Source organism: Phoca vitulina, unplaced genomic scaffold (assembly GCF_004348235.1).
Source record: "Phoca vitulina isolate PV1807 unplaced genomic scaffold, GSC_HSeal_1.0 scaffold2, whole genome shotgun sequence".
Taxonomy (NCBI): domain Eukaryota; kingdom Metazoa; phylum Chordata; class Mammalia; order Carnivora; family Phocidae; genus Phoca; species Phoca vitulina.
The window spans coordinates 23,354,657-23,376,405 of record NW_022589705.1 but is presented as its reverse complement, the minus strand read 5'-3'; the positions used below and the strand labels follow the sequence as shown (position 1 = coordinate 23,376,405).

Below are 21,749 nucleotides of genomic sequence, written 5' to 3'. Positions count from 1 at the left end.
CTGGCAAGCCAGAAAGGGATGGCAAGACATATTTTGGGTACTAAATGAGAAGAACATGCAGCCAAGGATACTTTATCCAGCAAGGCTGTCATTCAGAATGGATGGAGAGACAAGGAACTTCCAAGACTAGCAGAAACTGAAAGAATATGTGACCACCAAGCCGGCCCTGCAAGAAATATTAAGGGGGGTTCTATAAAAGGAGAAAGACCCCAAGAGTGATATAAAACAGAAATTTACAAGGACAATCTATAAAAACAAGGTCTTCACAGGCAACATGATGACAATAAATTCATATCTTTACATAATCACTGTCAACGTGAATGGCCTAAATGCTCCCATGAACCGGCACAGGGTGCAGATTGGATAAAAAGACATGACCCATCCCTATGCTGGCTACAAGGGACTCATTTTGAACCTAAAGATACATCCAGACTGAAAGTGAAGGGATGGAGAACCATTTTTCATGCCAACGGACCTCAAAAGAAAGGGGGGTAGCAATTCTCATATCAGACAAATTAGATTTTAAGCTAAAGACTGTAGTTAGAGATACAGAAGGACACTATATTATTCGTAAAGGGTCTATCCAATAAGAGGATCTAATAATTGTAAATATCTATGCCCCCAACATGGGAGCAGCCAACTACATAAGCCAACTGTTAACCAAAATAAAGAGACATATTGATAATAATACGTTAATAGTAGGAGACCTCAACACTCCACTCTCAGCAATAGACAGATCATCTAAGCAGAAAAATAAACAAAGAAACAAGAGCTTTGAATGACACACTGGACCAGATGGACCTCTACACCCTAAAACAACAGAATACTCATTCTTCTTGAACGCACATGGAACTTTCTCCAGAATAGACCACATACTGGGTCACAAATCAAGTCTCAACTGATACCAAAAGATTGAGATTATTCCCTGTATATTCTCAGACCACATGCTTTGAAAGAAAAAATTTGGAAGAAATTCAAACACTTGGAAGCTAAAGACCATCCTGCTTAAGAATGTTTGGGTCAACCAGGAAATCAAAGAAGAACTTAAACAAATGAGAACAAAAACACATTGGTCCAAAACCTATGGGATACTGCAAAGGCGGTCCTAAGGGGGAAATACATAGCCATCCAAGCCTCACTCAAAAAAATAGAAAAATCACAAATACACAAACTAACTTTACACCTTAAAGAACTGGAGAAAGAACAATAAGTAAAGCCTAAGCCACACATTAGAAGAGAAATAATTACGATTAGAGCAGAGATCAATGAATTAGAAACCAGAAGTACAGTAGAGCAGATCAACGAAACTAGAAGCTGGTTCTTTGAAAGAATTAATAAGATCGATAAACCACTGGCCAGACTTACCCAAAAGATAAGAGAAAGGACCCAAATTAATAAAATTATGAATGAAAGGGGAGAGATCACGACTAACACCAAGGAAATAGAAACAATTATTGGAAATTATTATCAACAACTATATGCCAATAAATTAAGCAACCTGGAAGAAATGGATGCCTTCCTGGAAAGCTGTAAACTCCGAAGACTGAAACAGGAAGAAATAGACAACCTGAATAGACCAATAACCAGTAATGAGATTGAAGCAGTGATCAAAAACCTCCCCAAAAACAAGAGTCCAGGGCCTGATGGATTCCCTGGGGAATTCTACCAAACATTCAAAGAAGAAATAATACCTATTCTCCTGAAGCTGTTTCAAAAAAATAGAAGGAAAACTTCCAAACTCATTCTATGAGGCCAGCATTATCTTGATCCCAAAGCCAGGCAAAGACCCTATCAAAAAGAATTATAGACCAATATCCCTGATGAATATGGGTGCCAAAATTCTCAACAAGATTCTAGCTAATAGGATCACCAACAGTACATTAAAAGGATTATCCATCACGACCAGGTGGGATTTATCCCTGGGATGCAAGGGTGGTTCAACATTCACAAATCAATCAATGTGATAGAACACATTAATAAGAAGAGACAAGAACCATATGGCTCTCTCAATTGATGCAGAAAAAGTATTTGACAAAATACAGCATCCTTTCCTGATTAAAACTCTTCAGAGTGCAGGGATAGAGGGAACATTCCTTAATTTCATAAAAACCATCTATGAAAAGCCCACAGCAAATATCATTCTCAATGGGGAAAAGCAGAGAGCCTTTCCCTTAAGATCGGGAACACAACAAGGATGCCCACTCTTCGCTGCTACCGTTCAACATAGTGCTGTCGTCTGCAATCAGACAACAAAAAGAAATAAAAGATATTCAAATTGGCAAAGAAGAAGTCAAACTCTCTTTCTCTTTCGCAGGTGACATGGTACTTTATATGGAAAACCCAAAAGACTCCACCCCCAAATTACTAGAACTCATACAGCAATTCAGTAATGTGGCAGGATATAAAATCAATGCACAGAAATCAGTTGCTTTCCTATACGCTAACAATGTAACTGTAGAAAGAGAAATTAGGGAATTGATTCCATTTACGATAGCACCGAAAACCATAAGATACCTTGGAATAAACCTAACCAAAGAAGTAAAGGATCTCTACCCTAGAAATTACAGAACACTTATGAAAGAAATTGAAGAAGACATAAAAAGATGGAAAAACATTCCAGGCTCATGGATTGGAAGAATAAACATTGTTAAAATGTCTATGCTGCCCAGAGCAATCTATACTTTAAACACCATCCCAATCAAAATACCAATGGCATTTTTCAAAGTGCTGGAACAAACAGTCCTAAAATTTGTATGGAACCAGAAAAGACCCTGAATCGCCAAGGAAATGTTGAAAAAGAAAAACAAAGCTGGGGGCATCACATTGCCAGATTTCAAGCTATATTGCAAAGCTGTACTAAGACAGCATGGTACTGTCACAAAAACAGATCAATGGAACAGAATAGAGAGCCCAGATATGGACCCTCAACTCTATGGTCAACTAATCTTCGACAAAGCAGGGAAAAATATGCAATGGAAAAAAGACAGTCTCTTCAATAAACGGTGCTAGGAAAATTGGACAGCTATATACAGAAGAATGCAACGCGACCATTTTCTTACACCATACACAAAGATAAACTCAAAATGGATGAAAGACCTCAATGTGAGACAGGAATCCATCAAAATCCTAAAGGAGAGCATAGGCAGTAACCTCTTCGACATCGGCCACAGCAACTTCTTTCAAGACACGTCTCCAAAGGCAAGGGAAACAAAAAAAGGGAAAATGAACTTTTGGGACTTCATCAAGATCAAAAGCTTCTGCACAGCAAAGGAAACAGTCAACAAAACAAAGAGGCAACCCATGGAATGGGAGAAGATATTTGCAAATGACACTACAGACAAAGGGCTGGTATCCAAGATCTATAAAGACTTCTCAAAATCAACACCCAAAAAACAAATGGTCAAGTCAAATGGGCAGAAGATATGAACAGACACTTCTCCAAAGAAGACATACGAATGGGTAACAGACACATGAAAAAATGTTCATCATCATTAGCCATCGGGGAAATTCAAATCAAAACCACATTGAGATACCACCTTACACCAGTTAGAATGGCAAAAATTAACAAGGCAAGAAACAACAAATGTTGGAGAGGTTGTGGAGAAAGGGGAACCCTCTTACACTGTTGGTGGGAATGCAAGTTGGTACAGCCACTTTGGAAAACAGTGTGGAGGTTCCTCACAAAGTTAAAAATAGAGCTACCCTAACCCAGCAATTGCACTACTGGGTATTTACCCCAAAGATACAGATGTAGTGAAAGAAGGGCCACATGCACCCCAATGTTCACAGCAGCAATGTCCGCAATAGCCAAACTGTGGAAAGAGCTGAGATGCCCTTCAACAGATTAATGGATAAAGAAGATGTGGTCCATATACACAATGGAATATTACTCAGCCATCAGAAAGGATGAATACCTGCCATTTGCATCAACATGGATGGAACTGGAGGAGATTATGCTAAGTGAAATAAGGCAAGCAGAGAAAGAAAGTCAATTATCATATGGTTTCACTTATTCGTGGAACATAAGGAATAGCATGGAGGACATTAATAGAAGGAAGGGAAATATGAAGGGGGGAAATCAGAGGGGAAGACAAACCATGAGAGACTATGGACTCCAGGGAAACAAACTGAGGGTTTCAGAGGGGGGTGTGGGGGGATGGGTTAGCCCGGTGATGGGTATTAAGGAAGACTGCATGGAGCACTGGTTGTTATACACAAACAATGAATCATGGAACGCTACATCAAAAACTAATGATGTACTGTATGGTGACTAACATTACATAATAATTTTTAAAAAACCATAGAAGAGGTAAGATGATTATCATCTGTGATATTACTTTGTCACATGGTTACCACACTGAAGTGTCCAGAAGCTCTTCCTTTTAAAGCCCTTATGTTTGGATTTAATATACTTCTAGCCATCAGTCCCTATAACTTTACTTTTATAGTCTCAAACCCTTCACTTTCTTGCTCTTAGTTTGGTTTCAATAGGAAAGTCCTATTTGAGTCCCTAGTTATGCCCCTGCTTGTTCAAGTTTTTTTACTTTGTGACCATGTTCTATACCACCTGTTGCTATCCTGTTGATTCTTATTTTGTCTTCTCTTCCAACGGAAGCTGTTTCTTTGGGTCTTCTGTAATGAATTCCTCTTCTCTCTCACTCTGACTTAAGGTATTTTAAGTTAGACTTGGCCTTTTCCCATTTATTCTGTCTTTCCATCATTTTTCTTAGTATAGCCTTTATTTAACACACATCCTTCAGTTCTTTGTAACCTTCTACCCATTTAGCTTATTTGAAAATAAGGATTTCTTTCACCTAGACGGAGGCATAATAAAACAGACTTGGCCACCAAAAAATAAATGTTTAATGCTTTATGATTATTTTTTTGTCTTTTGTTTTACATAATAACAAAATAATATAAGCTTCTTCAGAATAGGACATTTTATACCTCATTCTTTTATAAACTCCCCCAGAACGGACATTTATTTATCTAGATGTAGACTGAGGAGACCCTAAAAGATTAATGACTTGTAGGTTATAACGTGGGTGTTAAAATAGTACTTTGTAAGTTATTTAAAATTTTTACCCTTTTAGTAAGGCATGTTTCTGATATTTGAAGATGCCTATGAATCTTCATAAGCAGCATACTTTTGTATAATCTCTCTTTTACTTAAATCATATTTATGTGTAGAACTGTTTTTGATGACATTATTAAGGTAAATTCTAAAGTTGGATTTATCAGAAAGTCTTATATGGGGGGGCGTATTTTAATTGGTAAAAATATAGTGGTACATCCTATGTGGAATTTAAGAAAACAGATGAGCATTAGGGGAAAAGGGAAAAAAAAAAAAGAGGGAAGCAAACTGTAAAACAGACTCTTAACTATAGAGAACAAACTGAGGGTTGCTGGAGGGGAGGTGAGTCGGGGATGGGCTAAATGGGTGATGTGTGTTAAGGAGGGCACTTGTGATGAGCGCTGGGTGCCATATGTAAGTGATGATGGATTCTACTCCTGAAACTAATATTAAACTATATGTTAACTAAATTTTAAATAAAACTTGAAACATTAAAAGAAAAAATAGCCATATAAAGCAACTGTTGTCACATTAAACCAGTCCAGGAACCTCAGTGATACAGTGTTATTAAGAACTTAATTTTCAGCAAAAGTTACCCTTATCTTTTAGTCTTAATTTAACCTGGGGGGGGAAATAAAAACATTTTGAAAAATCTTTACTATGGAAAAACTATTGCTGGCTTGTCATGGCTGATGTCATATTGGAAATTTGTCCAACATTGCTAAAAGCCATGGGGGTAAAGTTAATGCTGAATCTAAGATGTTTGAGCATAAAAGAGAATGCCTTTAGATATCTTTTAAGTCTAGTTATTATGTTTACAGATCATTATATATTTGGTTTTTGGGTTTCCTGGCATATTGCAACAAGTATAGAGAAATACTGGCTACTGATGAAAATCACAATGAACAGTTAGGAATAGAAGACAGTATATATGGCTGACATTCCTCAAAGCATAGTAGTAGGGGACCGTTTAATTAACAGCCCTGAACTTTAGGAGCTCCTAAGGATATCACTATTATAGTAAAGTAAAATTATTATATATAATCAGAAGTATTCACTATACTCCATTTCACAGGAAAAGATAGTAAGTAGGTAATTGCTTAGGAAGAAGTCTGTCAGGAATATTCACTATCTTCAATTTCACAGGAAATTGAATTATTAGGAATATTCACGATGTTCAATTTCATAGGAAAAGGTAATAGGTAATTGCTTAGGAAGTTCATCAAAAAGATTCTTTAAAATAATTTCTCAGAAAAAGGGACAGTTCATTTTTCTGGAAAAATCATTCCATATAGTTTATTCTCTTTTTTTTTTTTTTTAAAGATTTTTTATTTATTTGAGAGAGAGTGAGAGAGAGAGAGAGCACAAGACGGGGGAGCGGGAGAGGGAGAAGCAGACTCCCCGCTGAGCAGGGAGCCCGATGCGGAACTCGATCCCGGGACTCCAGGATCATGACCTGAGCCGAAGGCAGTCGCTTAACCAACTGAGCCACCCAGGCGCCCCATATAGTTTATTCTCTAACAGACATGCATACGATGTGGTATTTTATTACAGATCAGTTATGTGGTAGGCTAGTAATTCTCAACCTTTTTTAGAAGCTCATTCTTTTTTTAAAAAAATAAGATTTATTTGAGAATGAGAGAGACAGGGAGACAGAAAGAGAGTTGGGGTAGGGGCAGTGGGAGAGGGAGAAAGAGAATCCTAAGGCAGATTCCCCAGTGAGTGTGAAGCCCAACAGCGGGCTGGATGTCTTGACCCTGAGATCATGACCTGAGCTGAAGAGTCAGCCACCCAACTGACCTAGCCACCCAGGTGCCCAGAAACTCATTCTTTTTTTATTGTGGTAAAATATATATAACATAAAATTTACCCCTTTCAGCCATTAAAATTTTTTTTATTGACAAAATGTACATAACATAAAATGTACTCTTAACCATTCTTATGTAAATAGTTCAGTGGCACTAACTTCATTTACAGTGTTGTGCAGCCGTCACCACTAACCATCCCCAGGACTCTTTCATCATAAGAGATAGAAACTCTATACCCGTTAAATAATAACTCCTCATTCCCCCTCCCCCCACCCCTCCTCCCAGCCCCTGGTAACTACTATTCTCCTTTATGGATATGACTGTTCTAGGAACTTCATAGAAGTGGTGTCCTACAAGAGTTATCCTTTTGTGTCTAGCTTATGTCCTTAGCTTGATGATGTCTTCAGGGTTCATCCGTGTTGTAGCAGGTGTCAGAATTTCATTCATTTTCAAGGCTGCATACTCTTCCACTGTATGGATAGACCACATTTTGTTCATCCGTTCATCCTCTTCAGTTGCTTCCACCTTTGGCTATTAGGAATAATGCTGATGGCGGCTCCGTGTTTCATCAAAGTCAAAGGTAGTCCTTGCAGTGGCTCCCAGTGCCCTGTTGAATTTGCCTGCACTGCCCTCCCCCAGTCTCTTACCTCTCTGTGTTTTTTTCCTACTACTCTTTCCTCCCTGTCTGTTTTTCTCAGCCTCTTTTCTGTTTTTTTTGACCAGGATAGGTACATTCCTGTCTCAGTGCCTTTGAACCAGCTTTTTGTGGGTGGGGTTGGGCTGGAGCAGTCTTCCTCCAGATAAACTCCTAATTCACTCCATTCAGAGTTGCCGAGTTACCATTTTCAGTGAGACCTGGCCTGACCACCTTAAAAATGTAACCTCCCCTACCCACTCCCAAATTTCCTTCCCTTGATAGATTTTTTTCTCCATAGCACTTATTTTCTAATATGCTATTTAATTTACTCATTTATTGTGTGTATTCTTTATGATATGTCTCTCCTACTAGAATGTGAAGTGGTAGGGGCAGGTTTTGTTTTGTTTTTTTTCTTTTATTTGTTAGTGTAGCCCCATACCTAGAGTAGAGCCTGACACTGAGCATTCAATAAATATTCACTGAATTAAATAATAGGAATGTAGGGCCTCAACAGTTAAAATTTGTCAATGGCAGGTTCCACAACCAGAGTAACTCACATCTCTGTTGTCTTCTTTCCTGCTGTGATACACTGCTGTGTGATGTTGTGAGCTGGAATTGTAACCCAGGTTTCTGATTCTTCACAGGGTTGATTAAATACTTACATGAGACTGAAGCTCAGAACTTAACCACTCTCGATCACATTTTCTCATTTAACTTTACATCCCTGCAGAGCGATTTGGTGGCACTTGTAAATATTTATAATACATATATACTTCTAAGAACCTGATCATAGAAACATGTCTCACCAATACATAAATTTGCTCACTGGTTCTGGTTCATTGCAGTATTATCTAAAAGAGCAAAGCAAAATACAAATGACATAAATATTTAACAAAAAGGAAGTTTTTAAATAAATTATGGTGCATTCTTAGAATGTTATACACTGTAGGTATTAAAAAAATAGGATGGGAGGAATCTGAATATACTGACTTGGAATAATATTTGTGATATATTGTTAAATAGTAACATGTAGAACATATATCGTATGATTCCATTTTTTTTTTTAAAAAAAGACCATATACACACATACTTGTTTTCAAGAATCCTCAAAATTTGTAAGCTGTAGTTCTGTATTCTGATTAAGTTGATTTCACTCAGTGATTATTAAATGAAAAAAAGTGTGTAAAATTTGAAAGTAAACAAAAGTGAAAGGCCTCTTCAACCATACCCTCTACTTCTTCTACCTGTTACCACATTCACAGACAAAATAGAAAGCTTATCATTAGCAAAGAATGATTTGACTCTAAGGAAATGTTCACTGAGTATATATTCACTATTAATTCATAGACTGGTTTTCTTTCAGGTTCGATCTGGGGCCAATGTTTTAATTTGTGGTCCAAATGGCTGTGGGAAGAGTTCACTTTTCCGTGTTCTTGGTGAAGTAAGTACAAATTGGCCTCAAGATTTTGCAGTCCTGTTTTGCCATACAATCTACCACATTGTGAAATTTACAACTGCTCCTCTCCCCACTCCTTTTCCTTTTACAGTTATGGCCTCTTTTTGGAGGATGTCTAACTAAACCCGAGAGAGGGAAGTTATTTTATGTTCCTCAGGTAAGACCTTGTTTGAGTTATTTTGTAATCTTTGATGTAAAGATCTTTTAATTTATTTTTTAAAAAAGTCACTTATAATGATTTTTGCTCTGTCACTATCAGAGACCTTATATGACTCTTGGAACACTTCGAGACCAAGTGATATATCCAGATGGAAGAGAAGATCAGAAAAGGAAGGGGATATCTGATCTAGTAAGGAAACGTTTATGTCCTAGACCTACTGGAAATACTCCATTTCAGATTCTTTATCTTAATCAGATTAGTTAAGTATTTTAACTGCCAGGTAGTTTATCCTACCCTGTAAAACCTTCTAAAACCTTGTCATTAATTATAATTTTCCAAATTGAGGTAAGATGTTAACTAGTCTGCTTAAATATGGCTTAGTGAGTATTTAACCTTGTCTCTTTACCCTGTTTTTTTTTTCCTCATTGCCCTCATCCTATAATTATGTACAGTAGCGTTATTCTCTTTAAGCTACTAGATATGTTCTGTCAGAGTTAGTATAAATAGGAAGTGAGGGTTCAGGGCTATCTTTGTGTCACACTCTTTTGTGAAGTGATATTGGCAATAGAATTATAGTGATTCTAGTTTAAAAAATAAAGCAAGATAGAGAATGTTGGCTTACGTTAAGTTTGATTTCATCTTTAATCATTGTGCTGAAAGGTACTAAAGGAATATTTAGATAATGTCCAGTTGGGTCATATCCTTGAACGTGAAGGAGGCTGGGACAGTGTTCAGGATTGGATGGATGTCCTCAGTGGTGGAGAGAAGCAAAGAATGGCGGTATGTATACTCTGAACACATTGCACGACAGTGTAACTGGTTGCATAAGGTCACTCTTAGAGTCCAGTATTTTGATTAATCAAGGTACATAATTTTAATCTTTTTATTTAGCAGTTGTTATAGTACAGGGTAGTTTAAATGATAATAAAAGTGCTTCAAAATATATAACTTGCATGTGCATTTAGAATTCTGAAAAATTCCTAAGTTTTCCAGTTATATACTACTAATCCATTGGGGATTAATTAAAGAAACTTTCTAGCATATTGATCCTGGGTTATATGGTAGTCCAAGATGTCTTAATATCTTTTCCCTACTGACCCCTCACTGAAGCTGTTCTCTCTGAAGTATCTGAAGGTGTTAGAGATGATCTACTCTGTTCCCACTTTTTTTTTCTGCTCCTGCCCTCCCCTCTGTCGTTATATCTATCCTGGTTTCAGGGCTCAGTGTCTACTACCCAGAATTATTTAGAATTTTTACACTTTCCTAATAGAGGCATTTGCAAGGAGCTGTTTTAATTTTATGATTGTCTAAACTTATTCCTGATCAAACATGACTACAAAACACTGCATATTAAGAGTGATACCTTGAATACTCTGTTAAGAGAGTTAACTTTTAAAGAGTCATTTTCTAACTATGCATACCATAGTTTGAGCATCTGCAATTTTTTTTTTTTCCAGAGTGTTAACCTTGTAGAAATTGGAGAAAACTGTAGCCAAAGAAAAACAGCAAAAGAAATGGCTTATTGCTGAATTGTTTACTCATTATCTTTAAATTATATTCTCCCTTTTTTGTTGCCTCTTATTCCCTGACAGTGCATGTTATTTTTCCCAAAACATACCCATTCTGCATGAACTTAATATCAACCTGATACTGTGATTTTTCTGGCTAGTGCTGTAACATGAGATTAATCTGTAGAGGAATGAATCATAAACAAAAGAAAAGAGATGTCAGCCATACTCAAAATGGAAATTGGGTGGTAGGAGTGAGAATATGAAGTGATTGAGGTTTCTGGAATTAATTGGAAGATGACTATAGAAATAACTGCAAGTCAAGAGAACAAATTTACGTTCCTGTTACTATGACTTCAAAGAAAATGGAAGGATAGGTCAAGATTCACAAATGCACACAGTGTAAATCCAGAGAAAGAAAAATAAATGTGTTTAACTAAGGAATCCTGTGGGGGGGGTTATAAAGGTACAGAGGGGATAGTTTTTATTTGAAGATAAGAAATTCAAGGCCTAGAGGAATGAAATGGTATCTTGGGGAGAGGGAAGGAGTGGAGGGAAGAGCCCTGTGAAACCAGATGAACCATGATAGAGTTGGTTGGGAAATGGGGAAACTCGCCCATGGCACTATTGCACGACCAAGCTGTTGGCAGTTGTGTTCTGGATAGACCAATATTTGGAGAATTGGTTGTGAAATTTAAAAGAGAGCATATTCTTTTGCTACCTTCAAAAGGTTTGTGGGGAGGCGGGGAAAGCTAATAAAACAGATGTCGAGGTTGGTGAAATTGGGCAAAGTTTTTGTATGGTCATTTTACCGCTCTTACAGTTTTTGGGTAGGCTTGAAAGTTTGCAAAGTAAAAAATTGAGGTAAGTGAGGACATAATTTTTATAAATTATAAAAGTTAATAATTTATAAATTATAAAAATTAGCATTTTTTAGGAAGAACAGACTTGAAAGGTCTAACCACCCAAAACAGTGAATATAAGAGTGGAGGTTGGTTGGTGTAAACAGAACTTTTGGGTAGGGAAAGTCAGATTTGAATGGGAGGGAATGGAATAATACTACTGAATAAAAGGGAGGTCTGGTGAACACATTTCTAAAATTCCTTGAGAAAAGTCAGTAAATGTAGGGAAATAAGATTATTATTCCATAATTTTGGTGAAAAAACTTAATCATGGTATAATTTCCACAGAGTTCACTACTAGCTGGGAATCTACTCTTGTAAGGCACTGAGATAGGTGCCTGCCCTTAATAATCTAGTTAGGAGATCTAAATATTCTCAACTAACTGTAACACAAGGCAGTCTTCAGTTAGAGCTATCAAAGTACACTGGGATAATGATGAGGGAAGGATTGGTTTTGAATGGCAGACTCTGTGTAATTGTCCCAACAGCCCTGAGAATTAAGGTACAAAGGAAAGACTTGTAGGGCTTAAGTAGCCTCCTAATGCCACGTGGCTACTGAGTAGCAGAATGGAGATTCAAGTGCAGGCGGGTCTGACATGAGACTTGTTGCTCCTGACCAGTACATTATATAGCCTCTGATGCGCAGGTGGACTGTATCCAGTTCTCTTCCCTCAGTGCCCCTCAGAGTCTCAAGTAATATTTTCCTTACCTCCTTTGCACTCCTTTGGGCCCAGCCATTACCAGCCAGGGTTGCTCTACCCAGTATCGTAAGTTGCAGTATCTTATTTCTCTGACTGATAGTTCTCTTTCCCACTCCACTATGCTTGTTCTTCCTATAGCAGTGGGGCTTTTTTTAAAATTATGAATTATGAAAAAGTATGTATGATAGAAAAGTTGGAATATTTATAAAAGTATAAAGGGCCAAAACCCCCTTACTAGAGGTACCTCTGTCGTAAAATTGTGTTTTTTAAAACCAATTTTTTAATTAATTATTTTTCTTTTACCTAATTGGCAACTGTCTCCCTTCTTCAGACTCACTGATATCTTGAATATTGACCCTTCCCTTTTCTTATGATTGATCAGTCCCCTTCTGACTCTGCTTCCTTTCCTGTCCAGTACAGACTTAATAATCCAGGACCTGGCACATAGGAGGTACTCAGGAGGTATTTCTTAAAGGAATGAACAAATGATCCTTTCCCCTTAACTTCCTTTCCCACTTTTTGTTTCCTCATATTACCTCAGCTTCAGCCCAAGAACAGTTCTTTGCGTTGGCATTTCTGTACATAGGCTTCTGAGCGCAGCTGAAAGATCAGAATGATGTGGTTTGGTGCCACACACTTGCATGGTTTTCAATCTTACAGGGGCTCACAGTGTTCTTTGGTGATCATTTTACTTTTGCCCCTCTCTCTCATTTTTCATGATAATCATTTAAAAACTACCAGTCTCAGGCTTTCTACCCCATTTCCTACTCCCAGCAGAACAACTCACCTCCTGCTTGAAGAAAAAAGAGAAGCTGTTACCATGTCAGTCACTGACAGCTCATTTTTATTGAGCACTTGATAGGTGGTAGGCTAAGCCCTTTACGTTGAATTCTTCTAAGTCCTTTGAGGCAGGAACTGTTGCGTGCCCCCTTGTACAGAGGAAATTGAACTATAGCACAGTGAAGTAGGCTGCCAAGCAAAGATAGCTAGTAAAGCTTACCTCGGCGGGGGTGGGGGTGGGGGGGTGGGTGGGTGCTTGTCAGGCTCAGGTGGTAGTACCACTGCAGTGTTAAGTACTATTCACTTTACAGTCCCTCTCATATTGTGGTATCAAGTACTAACAGCATAGTGGGAGGGAGACACATGAGACGATTGCCATGTAATATGCCAAGTGTGATGATGAAGGTATGCAGAGTTCCATGGGAACACGGGGGGGGGGGGGGCATTTGTGGAATGCCTTCAGATAATCGTCCTCTTAGTTAAGTTCACGCTGAACTGTTCTGACCTCTCTCCTTCTGTCTGTGGAGGATATGTCATCCATCCTCTTGAGAAAGGCTAAATGTCTCCATGTTTTTGGACCCTCTCTCCTCTGACTTTATCATATTCTTTCCTTCATTTATGCATGTGTGCAGATACACATACTCTATATTTAATCTCTTCTGGTCCTTTCAGAAAGACATAAAAAATATGAGGGTGGGAGTTTGAAAGGGAGGAGAAGAAGGGAGGACTTGTGGCCTTCTAGCTTGAGCAACTGTTTGATAGTGTTATTTTCTGAAATGTTTAAGGTGCAGTGGGGTGGATGGATGGATTTTAAGGGGAAAATTCGATAACTGAGTAGAAATATCAAATAGGAATTTTTATTTAGCAGTCTAGAAATTTGAAGAGAAGGATGTGCAAGAGATATGTATTGAGAGTTCACAAATGTAAATAATATTTGGAATCATGAGATTCAATCAGATCACTCAGGGAGAGACAGTATAGGATAAAGAGGAATTGGCCCTGAGGAACCCCAACATTAATAGTCAAGAGAAGAAGAAAATGTTGGAAAAAAAAAACTGAGGAAGCAGTCTAAGAAGTGAGAAGAAATGTTAAGACTGTGGTTTCACTGTCACTTTCTCAAGAAGGAGGAAGTGGTCATCTGAATTGCATGTAGCAGAAAAGATAAATTGGGTAAGGATAGAAAAGTGTCCATTGGTCTTGGCACATGGCGATCATTGCTAGGTGTAGATGACCAATTGGAATATCAGTTAGACAAAGGATCAGAGTAAATAATTCCCAGAAAATAAAATACATATGGAAAATAAATGAGAAAATGTTCAGCATTCTTGCTAGTTGAAGAAATGGAAGCTATAATAATCTTGGTGTTAATTTTTACTTATAAAACTAGCAGAGCCTTTAAAAAATGAGCACATCCAGTATTAACCTCAGGGATATAAAACAGGTGCACTCAAAAATTATTGGTGGAAATATTAATTGGCAGCTTAATATTAATTGACATTACTTAAGCAACAGAATGTTTAGAAATAAACACATTTTTGCACTTAAGCCATCTGGAGTTTGAATTCTAAGATTTGGTTAAAATATGTACCCTCTAATCTTGTTTAGAGAACTTTCTCTAATAGTTTAAAACTCAACTTCATTTCATATCAGTCTTAAATGTTTTGGATTAACTCTTAACAGTCAATTTCCCGTGTGTTACATTTTCCCCTTTGTTCAGGAAGATAGTAAGAACAGGTCGGTTTTTTTTTGTTTTTTTTTTAATTGTTTCTGTTTTGGGGAAGTAGGTTTTTTGAGTTAAAATAATTTTCATACTTGGTTTTACAAGACTCAGTGCATATTTAATTTAAGGTAAATCTATTTTAGCTTATCAATTTCTGCATGTGGTTATACAAAATATTTCTTTTTATGCTTTAGATGGCAAGATTATTTTATCATAAACCCCAGTTTGCCATTTTGGATGAATGCACAAGTGCAGTTAGTGTGGATGTGGAAGGCTACATTTATAGTCATTGTCGAAAGGTAAGCATTTCAGGTTCTCAGTTTGAGGGTCCCTGTCATTCTTCTTGGTTTACTCTGTGTCCAACCAAATATCTATCCAAAGAGAAGATTTCAAGTTATTAAGTAACAAAATTACTATCAAAGGATGTTCTATCTGCTTTAATAAAGATTTCAAATGATAATAGATATGAGTTAAAAAAAAGAATTGTAAATGAATTCTGCGTATAATTCTCTTTAGCTGTATCTTAGATTTGAAACAAATACTATTTTTAAATTTACTTCCCTTTTACCTCATTCCCTATACTCAGAGTTAATAAACTGATATTTTCTTAATGTGTTCGGATTAAGAATGAAACCTAAATATCATTTGTTTTTTTTAATTAGGAAAACTTGATAGTAGTCATTTGGTAGTTTCAGTTTTTTTTTTTTTCCCTCTGGCCTGGGCAACATTTTACCCGTTTCCTTTGGTAGCCTTTTCTGAAGCTATGCTTATTGATACCATTCTTTAACTAGTTAGTAGTTCTGTGGTGATTGTCACACCATCTATACTCTTGTTGGATTTTGAGAATAAGAGCAGTATATCCTAACTGTTTTACAGTGTTATGTAAGTAGAGGAAGTGCAAGAGTCTTTCAACAAGTTGTAAGTGTTATTTGGGGGTTTACAGTAAATATAAAAAGGTCATGTTGCATATTTACAGTATGAATTCATACTATTCAAAGTGTGGTCATTGATCAGCATCTTCTGGGAGCTTGTTAGAATGTAGACTCTCTGGCCCTACCAAATTAGAGTCCACATTTTAACCAAATTCCCAGAAGATTCAAATGCACATTAAAGTTTGAGAAGCATAGGTATAATGACGGAAGAATAAATTTGCTACATTAATCTTTGTAGGAAGATTTTTCTGTACTGATTTTCTTTCTTTAATGGTTTGTTTTCTATTTTTGAATCAGTTTTGGTCATTTATAATCTTTTTATGTATCTGTTCATATGAACTTTCAGATTTATAGGTATTGGAGGTGTGGTCTCTATTTGATAAGTGATTTAGAGGCTCTTTGCTGGTAATTTTGACCGTGTGATGTCCCCTTATATTTAGTTATAGGCTATATGTCCCCAAATAAGATGCAATTTTCCTATAAAGTATAGATTCCATTTAAAAGAAGAAAATTCTTATGGGTCCCCAGTTGATAGTTAAAATTATATTACTGTAATAGGAGTTGAATATGTATAAGCATGAAATGAGATATGAACTCCTTGAACTTAGAGCTCAATTACAGCCATAAAACAAATATAAATTTACAAATTAAGTATAGACAAAACAGTTTCAAGTTGGTAACATTAAAGAGACCTCTGATACTGTTTTGCTGAAACTAAGCCACCAGTTTGGGATTTAATTATGGAAAGATATAGTCTGAGGTCCAGATCTTATATTTTGAATTTTGCTTATGTATCTTACTTACGTAATTCTATCAGAAAGAATGCTTTCATTAAGTTGAGATCTGATCCAGTTACTGTAGAATCATAAAAAATAATATCTGAAGTGACCTTTCAAAAATAAAATAAGTGTTGTACCATTGAAATGTTTTACTCTGATAACTTATTTTGTCATGCAGTTTGTAACCAATTTGGGAATCTTTCCCCATGGCATCCAGAGTTATGGCACATTAAAAGTTTTAAGTGCTATCACTTTATTTATTTATTTGTTTGTTTGAGAGAGAGAGAGAGAGTGGGGGACGGAGGAGCAGAGGGAGAGAAAGAATCTTAAGCAGGCTCCACACCAGCACAGAGCCTGACGTGGGGCTCCAACTCATAACCCTGAGGTCATAACTTGAGCGGAAATCAAGGGTCGGACACTTTACTGACTGAGCTACCCAGGCACCCCAAGTGCTATCACTTTAAATAATCACTTGGTACCAGCAGAAGTACAAACACAGACTTGGGCACTTAAATCTCATGGTAGAAATGATCCAGATTATACTTAGGCTAATTTTTAAAAAATTACCAAAATGAAAATAAAATTAGAACTCATGATGGAATTATCTGGATACTCTGGCATTTATCTCTGTCAGCCTTGAGAGATCCATTTTAAGAAACCTCGATGTAGAGCAGGGTTTCTCAGTCTCATCTCTGTTGACATTTTGGGTTGGATAATCCTTAGTTGTGAGGAGCTGTCCTTTGCTTTTCTGGGATTTTTTTTTTTTTTTATTACGTTATGTTAGTCAACATACATTACATCATTAGTTTTTGATGTAGCGTTCCATGATTCATTGTTTGCGTATAACACCCAGTGCTCCATGCAGTACGTGCCCTCCTTAACACCCATCACTGGGCTAATCCAGCCCCCCAGCCCCCTCCCCTCTAGAACCCTCAGTTTGTTTCTCAGAGTCCATAGTCTCTCATGGTTCGTCTCCCCCTCCGATTTCCCTGCCTTCATTTTTTCCCTTCCTGCTATTTTCTTTTTTTTTTTTTTTTGAACATATAATGTATTATTGTTTCAGAGGTACAGGTCTGTGATTCATCAGTCTTACACAATTCACAGCGCTCACCATAGCACATACCCTCCCCAATGCCTGTCACCCAGCCACCCCATGCCTCCCACCGCCCACTGCTCCAGCAATGTCCACAATAGCCAAACTATGGGAAGATGTGGCTTTATAGGATATTTGACAGCATCTCTGACCTCTATTCATTAGATGCTAGTAGCACTCTCACTTGTGACAATCAAAAATGTCTCCAGACATTGCCAAGTGTCCCCTAAGGGATAAAACTCCTCCCCTCCCCCCCAGGTGAGAACCACTGATCCAGAGCATCTGCAGTTATATTGATTAGTGGGGTTTTAAAAAAATATGTATGAGAAATCTCTAAATCTTTATTTACAGTTTAAAAACCAGTAAGGTTTTGGGGCACCTGGGTGGCTGAGTTGGTTAGGTGTCTGCCTTCAGCTCAGGTCATGATCCTGGAGTCTCAGGATTGAGCCCCACGTTGGGCTCCCCGCTCAGTGGGGAGTCTGCTTCTCCCTCTGCCCCTCCTCCTTCTCATGCTATCTCTCGCTCAAATATAATAAATAAAATCTTAAAAAAAAAAAAAACCAATAAGGTTTCAAAACCCAAAAGATTTTTCATTATTTTGTAGCATGCTTAATGGGGTAGCCAAACCTTGCCTAAACTAAGATATTTAAACTCTTAACTTGTCTCAGTGTCAGTGTTCTTATATGTTGCCACAGAAACATTAATATATTTTCTGCCCCAGAATGCTGATGATAATACTGCTTTTCCAAAATCTGAATTCCCAGACACATTCCAAAACAGGGGTTCCAGTAAAGGATTATGACCCTTTATTTGAAAAACAGATTGACCGTAGACAGTATTATATTGATTTAATTTTCCTGATTTTGACCTCTTGCTATTTTTACTATTCTTGTACTCTTTTCATATAGTTTTCACAATAAAATAGAAACTGTGTCAGGATGTATACTTTCTGCCCCAAACAAAATAGTACATTTAATGCTAGTACCTGTTAGTTTTTTTTTTCTTAAAGAATTTATTGATACTGGGGCCCCTGGGTGGCTCAGTCGTTAAGCGTCTATCTTCGGCTCAGGTCATGATCTCAGGGTCCTGGGATCGAGCCCCGCATCAGGCTCCCTGCTCAGCGGGAAGCCTGCTTCTCCCACTCCCCCTGCTTGTGTTCCCTCTCGCTGTGTCTCTCTCTGTCAAATAAATAAAATCTTAAAAAAAAAAAAGAATTTATTGATACTTGTGTGTTTTTATTATGTGGTTGATGGTCTGTACTTCGCATTACCTTGAACATTGGCATCAGTTGTAATTTTTTCCCTTTTACATTGATTTTTAATTATAGCTTCTGAAGACAGTCATTTTAATAGCTTGAAATATATAGATGAGTTTGATTTGTGATTCTGTGTTATTGATATAAACCTAAATCATTTTCTTTGTATTAGGTCGGCATCACCCTCTTCACTGTGTCACATAGAAAGTCTCTTTGGAAACACCATGAGGTTTGTATTATATTGAATGGTATAGTGGAATTTTATCTTATTTAAATATGTGAATTCAGGTGATTATGGTTTTAGATCTTGGTGTATGTTCTCTTATAAACATATACCTTGAAGGACAAAAGGTGATTCTAGATTTTCCTTAAATATTATTGTAGTTGTCAGTTTTGAAAGCTGTAATACGTATTAAGCCCTAGTTGATTTGAGAGATATTAGAGAGCCAGTTAGTGGTTCTCCATTTTTATAAATGACTATTGTATAATAACTAAAATTTACACAACCTTATCACAGCTATGGCTAAGTAAAGTTTTTCTCACCACCCAGTATTGACAGAAGGGGAAGAGTCTTAGGAAGGATTAGATGGCAGAAAGTTTAAGGACATTTTTAGTGAGATCATGGCTGTAAGGGGAAACTGAATTATGTCAGCTGTGTTTATCATTGCACTGTAATAGAATAGAATCATTAAGTAGTCACTGTAATTGATGTAGAGATTACAGTGGGGTTTGCACTGGTACAGATCCCTTGTGTATCCTGGTGTTTTAGCAGTGCCGTTCATTCTCAGTGTGGCAGTTCTTTTCAGCTCTTCATGTAAAATGATCAGCCCCCCCAAACTAAACCTTGTTAACTCAACTCTTCCCTCCCCTCCCCTTCCCTTCCTCTCTCTCTTTCTCTCTTTCCTTCCTTCTCTTCCTTCCTTACTTTTTTCCTTCCTAAATGATAAAGACATTTTAGGTAAAAGGAAGGGTTTGAGAAAAATTAAATGGTATGGGGTATCTTGTTCCATAAAATACATACCTGATGGAGCAACTTTTTCGCCAAGTACTGGGCTAAATGTCCTTGGGGGACACAGAGTACTGTCATTACCCTCAAGAACCTTATGGTTAAGATGAGAGTGTACAAATGATAAAATGAAGAGCATGGGATTTGAAGTCAGAAAACCTGGGTTCAAGCACCACTGTTTCTGGCATCAGTTGCTTCCTTCATATAATAAAGTTACTGATCCTTGCCTTCCTGTCTCCTAGATTACCGTGAGCATTGAAGAGGTAGCCTGTATGAAAGTATTTAGTAAAAATAATGTAATTCTATATAGCTGTGTGACTTTTAAAGATACTTTTTATTATCTTATGATATATTACAATTTGTCCATTTTTCAGAATGAAATGAGAAGTTGAATAACTAATAATCAAAGCAGTTTAAAAAGTATCCAAGCCTTTGTGTTTTCTCAGGAGCTCATAAACGTCACAGCCACAGGGCTGTGGGAGTGCTTGGATTTGACCTCCCCTCTTCTTCTGGTCAGGGAGACAAGCACAGAATGTCAAGCAGTGATTATGTGAAGGAGGGATGACACAGACCGCAATGTCAGAGGCCAGAATAGCTAAGAAATAATAAGATAGAAGATGGAAAAACACGTCTTTTCCGTAAATAAAAAGCTGCTAAATAAAACAAGCCTTTGTAACTGCTGTCCTAAGTGTCTTCATAGGATGGGATATACAGGCATTTATACATAGAGCTCTTTTCCTCCTCTACTAAGACCAGGAACAAATCAAAAGCCTTAAGTTAGAGGTTCCGAACTGATCCAGGAGCCCAGATAAAGGAAGTATTCAAGACTGCGCTATTGAATATGCTTACGCTTAGCACGGTTCAGCCTGCGGTACGTCAGGTCCTTGGTTGCGGAGTTACAGAAGCATTCTGATTTGTAGGGTGCTTAAACATTTGATTCCTTCAAAATAATGCGGAATTTTGGTATTTTAGTTCTCATAAAGGAAAGTACTTTGTCCACTCCAAGCAGAATTATGTTGTTGCTATATTAAAAAGAGTGGATTTCTTCATTTAGTCTTACCTTTCTGGGTATAAAACTTCCTGAAGGTATTAGTGGCTTAAAATAATTTCCAATCATTTTCTTGTATAATAAGCTTACATAAAATCCTGACAAAAAGGAAATTCTCCTAGTCACTGATTCCCCCCCCCCCCACTTCTTTCCTGTAGTACTACCTGCATATGGATGGCAGAGGCAATTATGAATTCAAACAGATAACAGAAGATACGGTTGAGTTTGGCTCTTAGAATCCGGAGAGCTGTACTGCTTCAATGAAATCATTACAGAACACACTTAGAAGTATACAGTACATTGTAAAATAAAGTTGAGCTTGTTTTTTTTTTAAACAGAACAACAAATTAATTAGATATGAAATAATTGAGAACAGGTTGTTAAACCGTTTATTATATAGGATCTTGCTAATTGTGTATATGTTGGTTTAATTATTAATATGTACTAAGAATGTCCTTATTCTTGTGGTTAAAAACCTGCCTAAATTAAATTGGGCTTAAATCAGTGTAACCTGATTCATCCTGGGATGTAAACCATTTGAAGTCAGCTAATTTGACTTTTATGGCTCTATCTTTTCCTTCAATGAAGAACCCTATTTAAAACTGGGGTCATCATTTATCCTGTTCTAACAAGATAGTCTTGAGTTTCATTTTCTTGTGCTCCATGATAGTGGAAAACAAATCATAGTATATTATCAAAATGTACACCACCAATGCGTCATAGCATTTATTACACAGTGGCAGAGTTCAGTAGCTGCCACTGTTAGACTCATTCCTTGTATAGATCTTGGGGTACGTTTGACTCTGGAAAGCCATTTGAATTTTCTTTGGCTAAATAATAAATGTGCCCCTCTCAGTCTGCAGTATTGAGTTGTTTTGAGGGTTCTTTAT

The 21,749-nt window shown here is 37.2% G+C and overlaps 1 protein-coding gene across 1 annotated transcript in view; it reads left to right on the top strand.

The window, feature by feature from the left end:
* The window catches only part of ABCD3 (ATP binding cassette subfamily D member 3), a 76,818-nt gene extending 55,535 nt beyond the window's left edge, over nucleotides 1–21,283 (top strand). Inside the window, exons 17-23 of the mRNA XM_032423252.1 lie at nucleotides 8,883–8,960; nucleotides 9,067–9,132; nucleotides 9,235–9,324; nucleotides 9,796–9,915; nucleotides 14,941–15,045; nucleotides 18,978–19,034; nucleotides 21,018–21,283. Of these exons, the coding sequence (XP_032279143.1) occupies nucleotides 8,883–8,960; nucleotides 9,067–9,132; nucleotides 9,235–9,324; nucleotides 9,796–9,915; nucleotides 14,941–15,045; nucleotides 18,978–19,034; nucleotides 21,018–21,095 (594 nt within the window). The 3' untranslated portion in view covers nucleotides 21,096–21,283. The remainder of the gene's footprint in view (nucleotides 1–8,882; nucleotides 8,961–9,066; nucleotides 9,133–9,234; nucleotides 9,325–9,795; nucleotides 9,916–14,940; nucleotides 15,046–18,977; nucleotides 19,035–21,017) is intronic.
* Nucleotides 21,284–21,749: the final 466 nt, after the last annotated feature.